Below are 17,251 nucleotides of genomic sequence, written 5' to 3'. Positions count from 1 at the left end.
TTCCTGCTCTGCAGATACCCTCCACTGGCGTGCTCTTGCAGAGCCTTTGGTGCCATTGCCACGACCCCTCACAGGGTTACTCACAACATGTATGTGATGACGCCTACACTCCACATGTCTGTTGGGAAGGAAACAAAGTCATAGTTCACCACTTCAGGAGCCAAGAACTCTGGAGTTCCAAAATTAACCTTCAGTTTCTCACGAGGTTTGTACCTTTACCAGAAAGAAAGAGATATCACTGCTGAGAGCAGGCTGGGGAACGCATCTCGCATAAAAATCAAGGCATGGCTTTTTGCCACGCGAGTATGGCAGAGTAAGCAGAGCAGACTCACCCAGGCAATCAGGACAGCATCAAGGTCTTTAAAAAAATAAATGGGTGAATTTTGCTGTGACTTCAGGTGAATACACCATCAGCTATCCCTTTGCCAGAGCAAAACCAGAAGGAAGACCAAGGGCAATAAATCCTGCAAAGGGCTCCCCCACAGAGTGGGGCCAGGCTCCACGGGATGCTTTCCAGCAGATGTTGTCCAACATAAAACAAATAAAGCAGCTTCCATTAAAACAGGCTTGAGAGCATTTGCTTAATGGGATGTACCCAGCTACAGCTTAGGATAAAGGTCTGTATAACAGATATGAGCACAATATAACTGCTAAGGTGGGACTCTGAAGAGGATTACTGGGGCTTGGTAACAAGTGAAACAGTGATCCCATATAGAGAGAAAATGATTCTGTTCTATTGCTTAAAAGGAAAAGGTTACAAAACTGAACCAGTAATAATTGTCACTGATTGCAGCTGGAGTTACATCTGTGTACAGACAGCACAAACCATTAAAGCATCGCTTTTACATCTCTCTTTCCTGGAAGATACTGTTTTCAAAACTGCTTCAGTAGAAGTTTGCATCTTTGCCCTCCCAATTTAAAAACAAAACAAAACACAAAAAACCAACAACTCAGTGTATCCATTTCTGTTTTCATAAAATACTTCTAAAACAAAAAAGCCCTTGGACAGATACTTACATACACACACGTAGGTACATATATGCATGAATGTAGCAGGTTTTGGCTTAAGAAAAGCCTCAAAGGGTTTAGAAAAGAAACAGAGAAATGCTGTTTTTCTTACTGTTATACTAACAGGAGTCATTCCTTTTTATTCTAGGGGAATTGACTCATGCTCGCACAGCTTTCCTTTAACAAACTCACGCGAGCAAAGTAAAAGAATGGAGAAGAGTCCGTATTTCTCTGAGGGTTTCCTGTTTCACATGGGATGGCTCAAACGTGCTTTTTTTTTTTTCTTTTTTTTTCCTTCAATCAACTTATCAACATAAAGAGTTTCACAGATAATTTCCACAACTAGAACCTGCACAATAAAACCCAGCAGTCAGGAAGTCTGAGAGCCTTCATGGAGTCCCTAGAGTAAAAGCTCTACATGGGGAATCATTTTGAGAAAATTAGAACAGCAGTATAGCTTTATCCAACAGAAATGTTATTTGAAAAAGTAATTAGATAATTAATGCACACAGCAGAAAACTCACGCCTGCAGCAGCATAATACTTAGCTCATTCACATAGCGGAATTTCTTTAGAGCCACCAAAATGCATTTACAAAACCCCAAGAACTACCAAAAACACGTCAGAGGTTTGTGGGTTTGTTTTGGTTTTGGTTTTTAAAATAAACTCATAACTGAACTCTCTTACCTCCTTGCTAATCCAAAGTCAATAATTTTAATCTGGTTTCCTGTGTGATTTACACATAGTATGTTTTCAGGCTACAAAAAGAGAAGAGGGTATTTTGAGTTAAATGTATGACTGTTTGAGAGAGAGATCTAGCAGAAAAGTATAAAAATCTCAGAGATTTTAATGATAATTTTCAGTATAATACTTTTCCTTCTATTCCTATCATGGGAGAGAAGTATTTGACTGGCATACTGCGTTAGTGAAAGGTTTGGTTTTGGACGTCCCATAAGGAAGTTTAACTTCTGTTCCTGCATAACAATATTCCTATATTTCACCATAGATGACAAATAGATTTTGCAATGGAAAGGGCCCCCTGTGTAAAACGGTAGAGTCAGTCTGATGGTTGAGGCTTACCCACTGGATTTACTTCTTAAGTATAAAAGTAACTCCATAAAAACCCACAAGAAACATGTCAAATGCATCCTTTGGTTTGCCCACAAAGGCAAAAATTTGTTTCTTCCAATGAGAATATTTTTCAAGGTGGGGATGGGGGGGGATGCTGGTGTCCAAACTTTTTACAACTGCAGAACTGTCTACAGGCCAACCAGGTCTAATATCATTTGTGTAAGACGCTGTATAAACAAGCAGGAAAAAAAAAAAATCAGTTGGTATTTCTGTTCAAAAAGATCAGTTATTAAGGGGCCATTAAGAAAATATTGTCATTCTACTGCAGTTCAGTTCCAGGCAGTAAAAAGTACAGACAATAGGAAAATGATTGAGTAGGTATTTGAACATAGACACAGCGGGGTAGGGGGAAGTGGAGGGAAGACTGCGGGCATTTCTAGTCAAAGAGGTTTTGGTGTGTGTTTTTTTTCATTGATGACAAAAGGGCATTGTTTAATTCCACACAGAATGAAAAGCTGCTGATTTAAGAGAGGCAAAAGCACAGAATCCTGTTCACGTCACTATTCTAAGCAAGCTACCAAATAGACATTGAAAAAAAAGTAATGAATCTCTAGAGCTCCATTCATTGTGGCTATTGAATTAAGTAAGTCTATTTCTTCATGACATAAGTCCGTGAAATGAGAAATGACACTTGTAATTAGAGACTCTGTGGTGGTCCAAAGCCTAGCATTGCTAAAGAGCGGAGAGTATGAACTACTGACCTTCAGATCTAAATGGAGAATATAATGCTGGTGCAAGTAGTGGACTCCTTCACAAATCTGTTTGGTAAATAGGATTGCATCCAACTCAGTTAGATTGTAGTTTTCATCTGTGATCCGGTCAAATAATTCACCACCATCAAGACTAAAATTTTGACATAGAAAAGTGTTAAAAAACACTAAAATTCCTCATTAGCTCAATTTATTTCCAAGTTGGGAACTTAGGCTCTCTAATTTAGCAAGGGTCCTAACAATACATCCAATACAAAGTGTATCAGTAGTCTCAATGACTTCAAGAGACTTATTTCTGAGCGTTAAATTAAGTATCAATCTAAATTAAAAAATGGAAAAGTTGGCGCTAACATTTGGGGGGGGATATATGTCAAACCCAAACCCACACGACCTGGTGATCCGATGGGGACCTGAAGAACCTACAGGGAGTACCAAAGTATCTATTCTTCTCTTATCTTATTAGTCTAGAGAAAATAAGTCTTCAACCTATAAAATTTACTGAATGAAACTTCTCAAACTGAAAGTTATTTTACGTGAGCTGACAATTGGACTTAATTCTGCACAAAAATTAAGAGAAAATTACATCAGACATATAGCTCTGACAAGGTTCTGCAAGGTAAAAACTTCAGATATTAATTTCAATATACACATTTTAAATGTCTTATCATATTTATATTTGCTATTTCATTTTGTATTCTTTTTTCCTTCATGTCATTAACAATTAGTTCTGTAGCAGAAACTCAGTTTTTAGGTTATAAAACTTCAGGTTTTTGTAAAGCAATATGCCACTAGACAGAAAAGGCAGCAGGTGTACATCATGAAATCTCCCTTTTGTGAATTCCATATTTGATATAGATCAAAATTCTTATTTAGCTTCAAATGGGGAGGCATTTCTATTAATCCTAAAATTATTCAAAGGAGGCAGACCATGCTTATAATTAATCACCTTCCTACCTTCTCCATGCCTTTTCTAATTCTACTTGAAACACCTCACTCCTCCTCTTGTCTGGGTCTCTCACCTTCACTCTCTCCCTAATATGAGATTTTACTTACCCACCACACTTTTATGTAATTTGGTAGCTAGGGACCATGTTGGGGCCTGTAAGTTAAACTTAAATGAAAAATGAACCATAGTGAAGTTCATTAACAATCTTGTAATTTCGTTCATACTCTTGAAGATAGCTGCCCCTCTTACCATTTGTTTAAACTGCAATCTTGCCAAATATATATTTTGAAGAAATGCCCTTTGAAACACTTTTTTTTTTTTCCTTCTGACAGTGAAATCAACTCTCTCAAGCTGGGAAACCACCCAAGTCTTCTTCACACCTCAGAATTATCACTCCCTATTTCCTTTAGTGACCTGAGAAAACCCAAACATCTGACAATTCCTGAGATCATTTAAACTTACTATTCCATGATCAGAGTGATATTATTTTTGGCTTCAAAAGCATCATAAAGCTGGATCAGATTCACGTGATTTAATTGGTTCATGACGTTAATTTCATTTTTTACTTCCTCCTGAAAAAAACAATAAATTAACAAAAAATGAGCAAAATATGCTCCTTAAATTCCAATATATTCAAATACAATTGTTTGTAAAACCCAGTAACAGCTATACCACAGGTCTCAAGCGTACAGAAGGTTTAATCACACATACGGGAGATGACAAACAGTCATATAAAGTCCAGGCTGCTACTTACTAAGATTTTAGGGTATTTGATACTACTCAATGACAAGTTGCCTCTTATGGGCTGACTCAGGGCAGTGGTGTTAAGGTGCTTGCAATAAGGCCAGGTTTAGAGTGTGCTCACTTGGGTTCACAGCAACATAGTTACCCTCTCTTTTGCTCCTTTCACTTTTATGATTTTGGCTGCCAGGTTGAGACCAGTTGATATTTCCGTGCACTTGTGAACTTGCCCAAAACGCCCCCTGTTGATACCAAACAAAAGATGGGAAACTGGCTTAACACAGCTCACCCCAGAAACTTTTCATACAACTATTCTTATCGTTGATTAAAAATAGCACAGTACAAAGTGAACAGAATCAGGTGGCCAGCAGCATGAATCTCCTCTTTCTCTCAGCTTATGAAGGATTAGTTTTATCTTTCCAGCCAGTTGTTCGATGCTTACATTAAAATATTATGCCCCCTTCATATTACTACATTTCACTGTGGTATGATGACCTGATGATATTCTTTTTCGGTTCTGTAACTGTACCCGCTTGCTGTCCTTCAGTGATGCGGCAGTGGGTATATTAACAAGGATATTTCTGTCCTGATCTCATAACTTTTTAAATGACTATAAAACCAGTAACTGTAGCCACTCCACAGACTGCATTTCTTGCGTGTTGTAAATTCTCCCCCATGTCACCCAGATACGTTAATGCCCCTTGAGATGATTTCTAAACACCATCTTTCTGCTATTGCATCATCAGGCTTATACTTATTAAGCCATATTTGTACTCGGATCAGCCTGTAAATCAAACCTTCTTGTCAGATAAGTAAGGATACAGGAATACAAAGGCTGAAGCAGCTGCAGACTTCCTATGAGTGAAAACTAAATGTAAGGTCAAAATAATAACAACTTCTCCCTTAGTTTTCTTTAACGTGCAGTTCAGCATGGAAAAAAGATTTTGGAAGCTGCCTGACCTAATGGGCTTTGCTGACTCCAAATGCTCTCAATCTGTCTGCCTGAAGGTTACAGGTTTTTCTCATGACACGAGCTGTAGCCAGGATTATTATAACAAATGCAAAAACCAGTCATCCAAGATCACAGTCAGGTGTCTGAAAATGGAACTGGGGCAGAAACCAGTCATGTAAGGGACACCCCCCCCACACACCCCAAAATCAACAGAAGGTTGATACAAGGAGCCCAGCAACTACGATAGCCCAGAAGGCCTCAGGGATGAGCCTGCTCACTCTGGCTGCAGCGAGCTTGTAGATGCCTCATCCATGCACACCTTGGAGCCATCTGAAGAAGACAGCTCTAGCTCTCCAGCTAACTGTATTTCTCCTTGCCTTAGCCACCAACAGTAGTACAGCATTAGGGACGGGGAGACTTACCCCCCCAGTACTTCATGACGACACACCAAGTAGCACGTTGTAACCTCTGTTTGCTTGACACTCACTATGCGATGTTCAAAAGGAGCCGGAGGAGAAGGGCTGTCATCTAAAGAAGAGACAAACTGGTCATTGAGATGTTTCTGCACACATCACTGCACTCAATTTCACTTCCCTCACACCAATGATTTCAATCCACAGGATATGCACGTCACCTTGTTATGTTTGCTAAGTGTAATGAAAAGCCTCAACTGCCTTCTGTGCTCCCAGTATCCACCACTCCACAAAACCATACTCTTGTGCTCCCCCAGCTTCAGCATCACTGTTCCTCGAGGGATGAACCCAGTTTGTCAGACAGGCATTGCCGACACAGAGCCGGGACCACAAACGTGCACACACAGCTCCTCCCCTACCTCAGCGCTTCGGAGGCTGTGGGGCTCTAAGGGGGAAACACTGGGGGCCAACATGAACGCCCGGACAAGCCAGCCTCTGTCTGCTGCCGATACGCTGCTCATGCAAACACTCAAACCAGAACTTTAATATAAAGTGCACTACCCTCTCTCCCATCTTTCCTCTTTGCTTTGTGTTCCTCTACCACGCCACCATTTTGTCTTCTGCTGGAATTCAGGCAAGCACTGAAGTATCTGGATAACATTAAGCATGCGATTCCTTCACTATTTTTAGAGTGGCATGCAAGTAAAATAACCATTGCATTTGCAGCTAGCCATAAGGAGGGAGGTGCTGAAAATACCTAAAATCTCTCTGTTGCTTCGAGTGAGGGGCTGCTACTGCTAACACCCTTTTGCAGATGAAGAACAAAGGCCCAGAACTGAGAACAGGATCCCACCTCCTGAATCTCAACCTTGTGGTTTTTAACACAGTAAACTCACTGGACACCTTTAGAAGATCAACATCTTAGTTTATGCATTAACAGAAGAGGTCACCTGAAAAAAATACCTGGAAGTTTGAAAAAAATTACACTTTATCTTCTTTTAATCATTATATGGCAGCTGGAAAGACCAGCACAAATACACAGCACTGATAGACGATGACAGTTATTGGTAAACTCAGGAAGTTGCTCGTAGCAGCAAGATTTTTGCAGACAATGTCCAAGCTAAAGCTGCAAACATTACAACTATTAAGTTTAATCAGTTTGTGGGAAGGTAAATCAGTTAGCCATGATACATTTAACATCCAAGTTTTTCTAGGGTAAATCTTCCATAAACCCACTTTTGGTGTCCCCCATTCAAAGCGATTTTAAAATTAATTTCCAGATATCTTGGGCTGCAATTTAACACGTATTCAACTCATCTCCAGCCACTGCTGAGAAAGCCAGATCCAGGTCAGGGCATCTACCCATGTACGTACGTTCTGGGACATATACATATTCATGCTGCCAGGAGAGTCTACTCCCTGAAACAATGCAATCAAGTGTTCACACAGTAATCGAGATCTATGGCCAATAACACAACAAAGACCACAGCAAGATAACTCTTCCTGCATATTTTGCTGCCCTCTGGATCTTCAGTCCATAGTTGCTAAAGAATACCTGGTTTGCATACTCTATCTTAAGGAATAAATGCTTAATTTAAGAAAATGGATTTTTTCAAAATTACTCATACTTCTGATCACACATATACTTCACCCGATTTTATTTTAAAGGAACTTTTTTCCCCAAAACACACTTTAAAAGGAAAATTACTATTTAAAGGATTTGTACAAATGTTAATTCACTTGTTATTTACACAGCCAAAGGTACCCATGGCAAAATGCTCTTGAACTGTAAGACACAGGTGGTCTACTGAGCACTGCTCCAGCTATTACTGTATATATAACACACATGAGTAGCACAAAATCCTCAATGTAAAAATTTTCCGAGAGTAACTGCGAGCAACTTACCGATGATCATTTCATCCTCTGTGGGAAGCTCTTTGCTAGCTTTCAATGACTTAGTCTTCTCTGGTGCCATTCCTGTACACTGACGAGCATCATTTTCACTTCCCCCTGAAGATGCAGACTCAGATTCTCTCCTCTCAGAGTTGGTATCTGTCGGGGATTCTTCTGCTTTTGCTGCTTCTTGATGGATTTTCATTTCTACCCCCAGATCTTTCGTAGGCTCCTTTGCAGAGGTATTCTGTGAGGTTATGGGCTTGCATTTTAATTCTGATTTCTCTTCAGCCTTTTTACCTGGTTTGGGCTTGCTCAGTAATGGCTGTTGCTTCCCTGTTTGAGGTGCAAGTTCATTTCGCTTATTGTCCCCTTTCACTTCTTGTTTTGGCTCAGAGCTGATGTTTTTAGGACTCTGTTGAAGTTTTAATTTGTCAGGCAGCTGTTTGACTCCTTCCACTTCTGCTGGTGTGGAGGATGGGGATTTTACTTTGGGACTTTTACTTCTGTGATCATTTAAGTTTCCTTCCTTGGTCTTCTCAATCTTTTCTTTCGTTTCAGTCATATGTACATTGATGGATATCCTGCAGAGCAAACAGTTGACATTTATGCAGATGACTAGCCTTGCTTTTGTAACTTTGGGGGAGGGGGGGTGGAATCTATAAGGTTCTGAAACCACAGATTTCTACAGTATTAAAGAAATCTAACTGTATCAATCCTCTTAGGAAATATTCACACCACTACAGGAAGAGCACCACAAAGCATGCTGATGCTTTTTCTGTGTCCTCATCTGTGTATATGCCTGCCTTCTGCTGAACACAAAATGTCTCACACTGCACAGTGTTAGTCCCACATTTGAAAGCTTACCCACTTTTTGCAACTATTGCAGTTAGTCTAATAAAATACCACTCATCTGGGCGGGGGTGGGGGGTGGGAATAGTGATTGCCTTCACAAATTACAGGCCGATTATCTAAATGACTGGCTGTTCATATGGCTCTACAAATCCAAAGGTTTGCATCCATCCCGGTCCTCTTCCTGCTGGCTGACTTGCACACTCAAACATCTGTGTTTGTGTCTTCTGATGGGATAGCATTCTTTCCACAGCTTTCTGTTAAAAATGTAACTTTCATAAATTCCTTCATTCCATCAATACTCTTTTCCTTGGCATTCTAGTTACTGGAAAAGTTTAATAATTTTTTTTCCTCTTGTGTTGTCTAAAAAGAATATGGGTTAAAACCAATTCTCTATGCTCCTAAAATCCGTCAAAGACATTTGTGTGATGATTTTTCAGTCAATTGTTACTGCTCCAACTGTCATGAGCACACAGTCTGATATCAGTGAGGCCAAATTGAAAATTGTGAAGTTGTAAAGTGGATTTTGTACAACAGCAAGTAAAGAAAATTTTTGATGTCTAGGAGAGAACGTACCTCATTTTCACAAAAGTTATTGCCTCTTTCAGTGGAGCAGCCTTATTACAAAAGATGTTATAAAAGAAAATGTTTCTGCTTTTGCATAACAAGAGTCTGACGCTTCTCATTTTCAGCACCTTTAACACCCTTGCGCTGTGCTATGAATCTACGCTGCACTGGAGTGAGCTATCAGAGCAGCCGAACACCGCTCTGAGCAAACACTTCCACTGCTATCTAGACAAGCCTGAACTCGGCAGGACTCTTGGGCATTTCTCCAAGCAGGGGAACACAATGTTCTTTTGACGCTTCTGCGTGGGCTTGCAGACTTCATTAAAAGTTGCATTCATTTTAGAGAGGCATTTACCACCCTCATGTGACTTCACACACAAAAGCATAATAGGTAGCCTGTGCAGGAAGGCTGCAGCTTCCCCTGGGATTTACTCTAGGTTCTGCCCTCCCCAAACCAAAGTCTTTGGGGCTCAGACACCCGCCTGTCCAAACCAGCCAGCTGCTGCCCATCTCCAAAGTTCACCGCCCGGCACATCACGAACCACCAGCACTGGCTTCCAAGGGGTAACAGCAACTGTTCCTCCACTGCTCCACAAAAACCTTGAGCCATCCTCGAAGTAGGGCACAGGCGGAGCCTCCGAGGCAGCGCTCCGGCAGGCAGCTGGGACCCACCCGCTCCAGCTGTTGAAGCACAGTGCCCAGGGCTCACCGGCCGGAGCCTAAAACCCACAGGGAAAATACAGGGAGGTCCCTCTTGGTGTTATTACAGCCATCAATTTGGAGGTAACAATGTCTATAAACTGTATACAAAGTTGTTCCCGAATGTTTGAAAAGAGGCCGCAGTAGTGAAAGCTTCTACTTTCTCCTGTCACATTCTTACACTCAGCCTCTTAGGAGAAAAACATCCCAGTGTGCCAGCCTTCGCCATGAGCCCTTTCCCTCGTGAAGCCTGTGTGCTGACATCAAGACAACTTCCACTCATTTTGGTAATTTAGTCTTCATTCACTTTTTTTTTTTTAAAAAAGAGCCCTGTAATCCCCGCAGACACTTACCCATTGCACAGAAAGATTTAAGTGTCCACCCTATATTCACAAGTACTGCTACAAATTCAAAGTTTTCAAATTAAAGTATGCATACACAGAAGTAGTGTCATGTTCTTGCCTGGGCTTCAGACATGGATTTGTACACATGAGCAATGGGGAAATTCCACACACAAAATAACATACATATATATGTGTGTGTGTGTGTATATATATGTATGTGTGTGTCTATCACACATACCCATATATAAAAACAACTTCATATCCAGTCGGAGAAGGCATGGCAGTTAAAATTTGCCACAGAATTTCCATCCATTGAGGTTTGCTTGGTAGCAGTTTTTTGGTTGTGGGTTTTTGTTGTGTGGGTTTTTTTAATTTAAATGAATGGAATTAAAATTAAATCCTAAATAAATAATTCTAAAGGAAATGGATTATGAAAGACATATTACAAAACACCTATATAAGGAAAAGATTGGGCTAGTAGAGATTAATAAATGAACGATTTGGTCATATCTTTAGGTGACCCAGGCATAAAAAAAGCCCACAAAAACACCGAGGACAGCAAACGAAACAAGTTGTTTGGTTTTGTCATATACTAGTAAATATCTCAAATTCCTTTCACCCCCACGGTTATAGAAACAGAGGAGTTGGAAAGGAGTGAGTGGTTTATACATGTCCAACTACTTGAGCTGTACTGGGGCGGTCACCTTTCTATCTCTAATTCGCAGAAGCCCTGATCATGTAAAAAATCTCCCATACGTCTAGCCTTCTGACTCCTCGGCTTCACAGAAATTTCCACAGGGCTCTTGCTGCTTTGAGTTTTTTCCCTTAACCATTTGTTAAGGTTTCACGGCTCCTGTCCTAGCGTGGCTTTTTCTCCCCTGGATCATACCTCAGCAGGAGCTGCCTCCTTTAATGACCTGGCTTTCCTTTTTTTCCTTCTAACACATGAAATGGTTTCAGATCACACAGAAAGCTACCAACGAGGCCATTACCTGGTATGTGTCACTTCACAGCCGGTGTCAGATATAGCCTGGGATGTGGAGGGCACAGCTTCCCGGGATGCCGCACTTGACGATGGAGGTTTGTTTTCATTCTCTCTGAGTTTCTGACGAACAAGCTGCCTGTGGCACTCATCCAGGTGTGGGACACTGTCCTTATCGTGTGCTTTAGAAGGAACATTTTGGTTGCCTACATGATCTTGATTTACGAAGGGAAGACCATTGTGTTGATTCAAAGCTTTGACAGCAACGTCCTTTTGCTGTTGACAGATCTTGGAGCTGTGTGTTTTGCCAGCACCTTCTACTGCTTGCTGCTGCACCGTCCTCTCTTTAGCTTGGGGTCTGGAGTCAGCTTTGTGGGCTCCAGCACTAGAAGCATTCACCTTCTCACATGCTCCCTTGTTTTCATCCAGCTTTTTCCCACTTTTTGTCTCTGAATAAAACAAGCCATTAATAAACTACCCTTGACAAAAGTGACAGCAAAACAGAGAGGGAGTAAAGTAACCCACCATTCGAAATAACCTACGCAGCTACGTACATCTGAAAAGTAGCAAGAAACCCCCTGAAAGGTTTAAAATCCTTACACCAGCAGGCTTGAGACAGCCATTATTAATGCTCATTGGCTTACTTAGATGTTTAACTGCCCTGCTTGCTTTCCAGCAGTGTTACAGATTGAACTTGGATTTCCATAAAGCAAACAAAAACCTGCAAGGCTCAGCTCACTGCTTTTCAAATCTGAAATCACTCTATGGGCAAATGTAACAGGTAGTTCAGGCACTGCAGACCCATCCAGGACCCTCCTAAACCCGGTACACCCTCTACCTGATGAGAGCAGCAGAAATGCATGGAGCAAGACTCCAAGGGATGCTGGGGCTTGAGACAGCGCCTCTTGCATCTTCCACAAAAGGACAAGAAGGTTCTTGAGCCCCTTCTCATGACAATGGTTGTGAATATTAACAGTGGAAATTTCTAGGGTAACTTCTTTCAGGGTTCAGCACATAGTCACCAGCTATTGAGATTAGATTGCAACCCTGAGTTGCTTTTGAGTCAGAATTGTGACCAACTGCCTACTTTATTTTTGTCACTTCCTAAATGATGAAGCTAAAAAGGGGATCGTCCATAATTCAAAGGATTCACTGACAATTTGTGAAGACAACAGCATGACAAGGCCTGCTCAACATCACGTTCACCCCTGTTGCAACCCCACAGGCACTAATAATGAATGCAACAGGGCAATGCCCTGACAGATGCATCCTAAACAGGAATCGAGACCTGACATGGCAATGAAACTTGCTGATGATAAAAAGATATTCCCAATGTCAACACTGTCTCAGAGAGGGGGAGGAGAGAGGGCTGGTTCAGATGTGTTATGGGAAAAGAATTTTTAGGTTTGCTACGTGATATTGCCACTACCTTCGTGGTATCTCCAAACAAGTACTGCTCTCTCAATTCATCTCACTGTAATTTCAAAGCAAAAAAATCTGTGCAGCCAAACAAAGGTGCTGCTTTTATTTTCTTTATCTTCTAGGGTTTTGTAGAGTTTGATCTGGGGGACAGATGTTCTTGTGGAGGAGGTGAGAACTTCTCTACTTTCCCAGTACTGGTGGACAAAGTTACTCAGTTACATTTGAGTAATTCAGGTAGTGGGAAATAGCAGGCTATTAATTTCCAGTTTGTCTGCTGCACATTCTAGAGTCAAATCTTGTAGCATGCCTGGAGTGATACATACCTTCCAGAGGCTTCTTGCTTTCAGTTTGGGTTCCTCTGCTACTAAGCACATGCTTAGGTTTTGCACCACTCTCCTCAGGCTTATCTTTGGCCTAAAAATGACAGGGAAACACAAATGTAACAGTTATGGCCAAGAGCGTTTATTTCCCACTGGATTTCTCCAACTATGTAGATATTCAGACTCCGTAAAATGGACACGAACACCTCTGATCTTCTGATTTTTTTACTCCCGTCTTCCAGTCTCTCCCTGCTTTTGCAGACAGGCATACTTCTAAAACAAGATGACACAGAATAATACATTAGCTCGCTGCTTTCCAAAATTTTGACTGTCAGAGATTTTGCCTCCTGTCATCTTTACTCACATTGCTTAAAAACCGTGACATATGAAACATAAGAGAGAGATTAGAAAAATAAATGATAATGTATTTCTGTTGCTTTTTGGCTGGTGACTGAAAGATAAAGAATGACTCTGAAGTTATTGTTAACATATTTGTCTCAAGGCATCTAAAGATTCATGATTTGAGCTGTGATAGAGGTGATACCAAAAAGGAGCCTCTAGCTTTATGGTAACTCTTGTGTATATACTTGACATTACGCATGTCACCTTTGCCATGGTTAAAAACAGACTTATTGTCTTTTAGCAGTGGATTTTTATTTTTAAGCAAATTTCTTCCTCCAGTTAAGAAAGCACAGAGGAGGGATATTTTGTAATAGCACCACTAAACACCTTACACAGCAATACATTTGTAATCAAATTAAAACTAAATAACTAATATTTAGCAAAAAGCAGTACACAAAAATAGGAAAAGGCATAACATACTTCTTGGTTGGCATATAGTTAAAATCTAGTGATGAGCAGACTCTTATTCTTATTTGTACAAGCAAATAAGCAACATTTAAAATATTTCTGCAGATAACTGATTACAAGACTGCTGCAAATCGCCCCCTTCATCTGTTAGTAAAAGCGGTTAAGGATTAAGTTTTTCATGCTCATGGAATCCAATTCATATGGATTCCAAAACAGAGCCCCCTCCTTCCCCCCAGCTTCCCAAAAAACAAAACACCCAAAGAATAAAAGTAGTAGAAAATCATTACCATTTTTATTACAGCTCTAAGCAAACCTGCAACAATGACCAGGGGGAACATTATTCTTGCAAAATCCTACATGCAAAGAAAGCCTTGGATAAGTGACAGTTTAATGCTGATGGGTTTTTCCATCTGTTTTTTTAAATAAGAAGTTAGAGGTTTGGATCCTATGAAGCTCAATTCACAGTCTTTTATTGATTTGACTCCAACCCCACAAAACTTCTTCCACAAGCATTCCCATGGCATCCCTGGAATGCTATCATACTATCAACAAACAGCTTCACTCAGAAACGAAAACATGACCTCCCCACTCCCATCCCCATACTGAGTAACCTTGCACTAAGCCAGCTCCATGATAAGCAGCACGCTGTTACAAAACAGCAAAGGTTGGAAAACAGAACCAAGCAGGTAGCAAATTCCTTTTGTGTGCAACCCCCGTGCAACGGTGGAGCTCTTTGGACACGTCTATACCGCTGTCACAAAACAGGCTGCAAAAACTAGACCAAAGTTAACACATGGCTCAGCACAAGCCAATTTGTTTTTAAATTCGCTCGTGCGTTGCCCCACATTACCCCAGCTAGGTCACATATATATGCTACCTCACTAATTCAAGCCTAGTTCAAATATCACTCAGCAGCCTGTGATCAAAGTATAGGCATATCTTAAGGTCTTATAACTGACCTTATGCTCCAATTTCAAAAATTTTGCATGACCAGAAACAAAAAAGGAGAACAATGATGGCCATATTGCAAAACGGGTTAGTCGTAAGACTCTCCGCTTGCCCAACACACATTGCCTGTTCTACAACCGAGGCAGTGGTTAGAGCCTAGGGCAGAGACCTCCCATCCTAGTCCATCAGGTCACCAACAGCAGGTCATTTCACCTCTCAGTCTCTGTCCACCTAGCCATAAAACTTGGATGAAGTTCTGACCTCCTTCAATCTCCTCTTCTGCAAACACTGATGAGGAGGCAGTGCATAATGGCTAGTTGACAACTAATCCCAACAGTATGCTAGATGGCTAGTTGACAACTAATCCCAACAGTATATTTCAGTATTCCATGTGAAACATTCCTCCAGTATCCCTCACATCTCCTCCCTTTATTTACAGCCCTCCTTACTGCTCTTTTCACTTAGAAACTGACAATCTGGAAATTAAATTAGTTTCTCATCTTTATATTCACCTTCACCTGGCCATTGCCATACCATGCACTGTCAGTTCAGTTCAAGGTGTAAATCCTGCAGAGGACTGGATCTGCCTCCAGGCATTTTGCAGCGACTGCAGGCAGTAACTTGTAACAATGCAGCTTTAACCAAAACGTATCAAACTTTTCCATTTCTCCAAAAATCTGTAGAACTGAAATTGGAACTGCAAGCAAGTACAAGCTTCACCTCTATCCAGAATTAGATTGATACCTATTGTTCTCAATACTAATGGAAACTCTATAAATTCTTCTGTCTCCTAACAGTCTAGCTCACTTGTCAGCCTCTGGCACTTAAAAAGGGAGACCAGGAGAGCACTCGGAAAGCCTGAAAAGGTACGCTAGCATCTAGCATTGCCCTGCTCTTGTAGAAGTTTAGATGTACCTTCCACCAAAACATTTTACAGTTTTGGTGAAAAATATTTGGATTAAGATACAAATGGACATTTGCATTTGAGCTAAGCTCTCCTTAGTGTAATCACACCTCCACATACAAGGAGATTCTTGGAATGAACAAACCTATTCCAGCTCTTGCAGTTTTCCCCTCTTCCTCAGCACTGTGGGATACAAGCCATAGTGAAAACTGAGAACTCCCATTCACCAAAACTAATTCCAGATGCCTGTAACTTTTAAAAACAAGGTTAATCGATTCCAAAACACGATATCAACTACGCACCAGTCTTGTCTGTTCCTCCCTCATTGCCCTCAATAATTAAGAAATACTTAGGAATTGATGTCTAGGAACTTGCAAACACAAGAACTATTTGATCTGAGGAGTGAACAATGTTGATGGAGTTGATAAAGTCACAGTTTCATCACAAAGATGTAGCTAAAGACAACTTAGATGTCTACGGACATGTAAATCTGCTCAGTAATGTGACCATAAGTCAGCACAGGTTTTAGTAACTGGTGTTGTGTTCAGAATTCATGATCAATCAAGAAAACAGAAGCTTCTTCCAACAAAAAATGCTTCCAGTACTCAGACTTTTCACTGGGGCCTCAATTCAGCCACTCACTTGAATGACGTTGCTGATCTTCGAGCACTGGTAGAAGCTGAATTTTCCTTTACAGTAGCAATCTACTCCTCATAGAGGAGTTACAGGATTGCCTGGCACACTTTGGGAACCTCAGACATAAGACCGCAAGGCATGTTTTGAGCCTTGGTGTCTGCCTTAAGAGCCTTGCAATTCGAAGGTCACAGCAGTAACCTGTAACAGCAATACTGAAAGGAAAACCTGAGTTATACATTATGCAAGAAATCAGCAGGAGAGCCTAAAGCCTGCTACGTCATAAAGAAAAATATGAAGAATAGTAAAACAAAACCAACCTCAACCAGGATTTCCAGCAGACTCCCCTTCTTCCAGGGCACAATGCCTTTGAGAATAAAATCCACTACTTTAGAATTTTTTAATACTTCTCCCACGAATGTAATAACTTTATCCAGTGCATCAACCCTTTTCTCTATCTTTGCCAACCTCTCCTTATGCTTCGAGGCATCTAGCTGAGCAGCTTTCATCAATTTCAACACTTCCGAGCATATGCTCTGGATATCAGGCTGGTGAGTGCTCTCTGAAACCTTTAGGCCTTTTTTCATTGCATCTGTCTCATCAGGAGCTGCTCGGGATACTGTGAGCTTGTTAATGCCTTTTTCTACATCATCAATGCCTTTGTTAACTCGCTGCAGTTTGCCTGTCAGATCTTCTTGGAAATGCAACAGTTTGTCCATCTTTTCATTCAAGAGATTCAGTTTTTTGTCCATCATACTTAAATTGTTCACTTTTGTAGGCTGTAACTTTGTCAGGGCATTTCCCTCTGCAAGGTCCAAGCTACCTGCAGACATTGTGTCCAGACAGCGGGACGTCAGATAGATTAGGTTGGCTTTTCATTAATCGTAAATTAGAAAATGAGGGTCTGAAAGTTCATCTTCTTTAGCTATTCCTATACCAGACAACTTCACTTATTGGAGTCGCTGGAGCGTATCATG

The 17,251-nt window shown here is 40.9% G+C and overlaps 1 protein-coding gene across 1 annotated transcript in view; it reads right to left on the bottom strand.

Annotated features, from left to right (window-relative positions):
* Positions 1 to 17,107, bottom strand: part of MYLK3 (myosin light chain kinase 3) — a 21,545-nt gene extending 4,438 nt beyond the window's left edge. The window contains exons 1-11 of the mRNA XM_009581215.1: positions 16,595 to 17,107; positions 12,983 to 13,073; positions 11,552 to 11,686; positions 11,248 to 11,452; positions 7,806 to 8,377; positions 5,910 to 6,015; positions 4,684 to 4,777; positions 4,257 to 4,366; positions 2,840 to 2,981; positions 1,695 to 1,765; positions 85 to 213 (exon numbers count right to left, since the gene is read on the bottom strand). Coding sequence (XP_009579510.1) covers positions 85 to 213; positions 1,695 to 1,765; positions 2,840 to 2,981; positions 4,257 to 4,366; positions 4,684 to 4,777; positions 5,910 to 6,015; positions 7,806 to 8,377; positions 11,248 to 11,452; positions 11,552 to 11,686; positions 12,983 to 13,073; positions 16,595 to 17,107 — 2,168 coding nt within the window. The remainder of the gene's footprint in view (positions 1 to 84; positions 214 to 1,694; positions 1,766 to 2,839; positions 2,982 to 4,256; positions 4,367 to 4,683; positions 4,778 to 5,909; positions 6,016 to 7,805; positions 8,378 to 11,247; positions 11,453 to 11,551; positions 11,687 to 12,982; positions 13,074 to 16,594) is intronic.
* Between the last annotated feature and the right edge of the window lie 144 nt (positions 17,108 to 17,251).

The sequence above is a fragment of the Fulmarus glacialis genome, unplaced genomic scaffold (genome assembly GCF_000690835.1).
Source record: "Fulmarus glacialis isolate BGI_N327 unplaced genomic scaffold, ASM69083v1 scaffold28657, whole genome shotgun sequence".
In the NCBI taxonomy this organism is placed as follows: domain Eukaryota; kingdom Metazoa; phylum Chordata; class Aves; order Procellariiformes; family Procellariidae; genus Fulmarus; species Fulmarus glacialis.
Note: the sequence above shows the minus strand (reverse complement) of the source record. Positions and strands in the feature narration are given on the sequence as shown.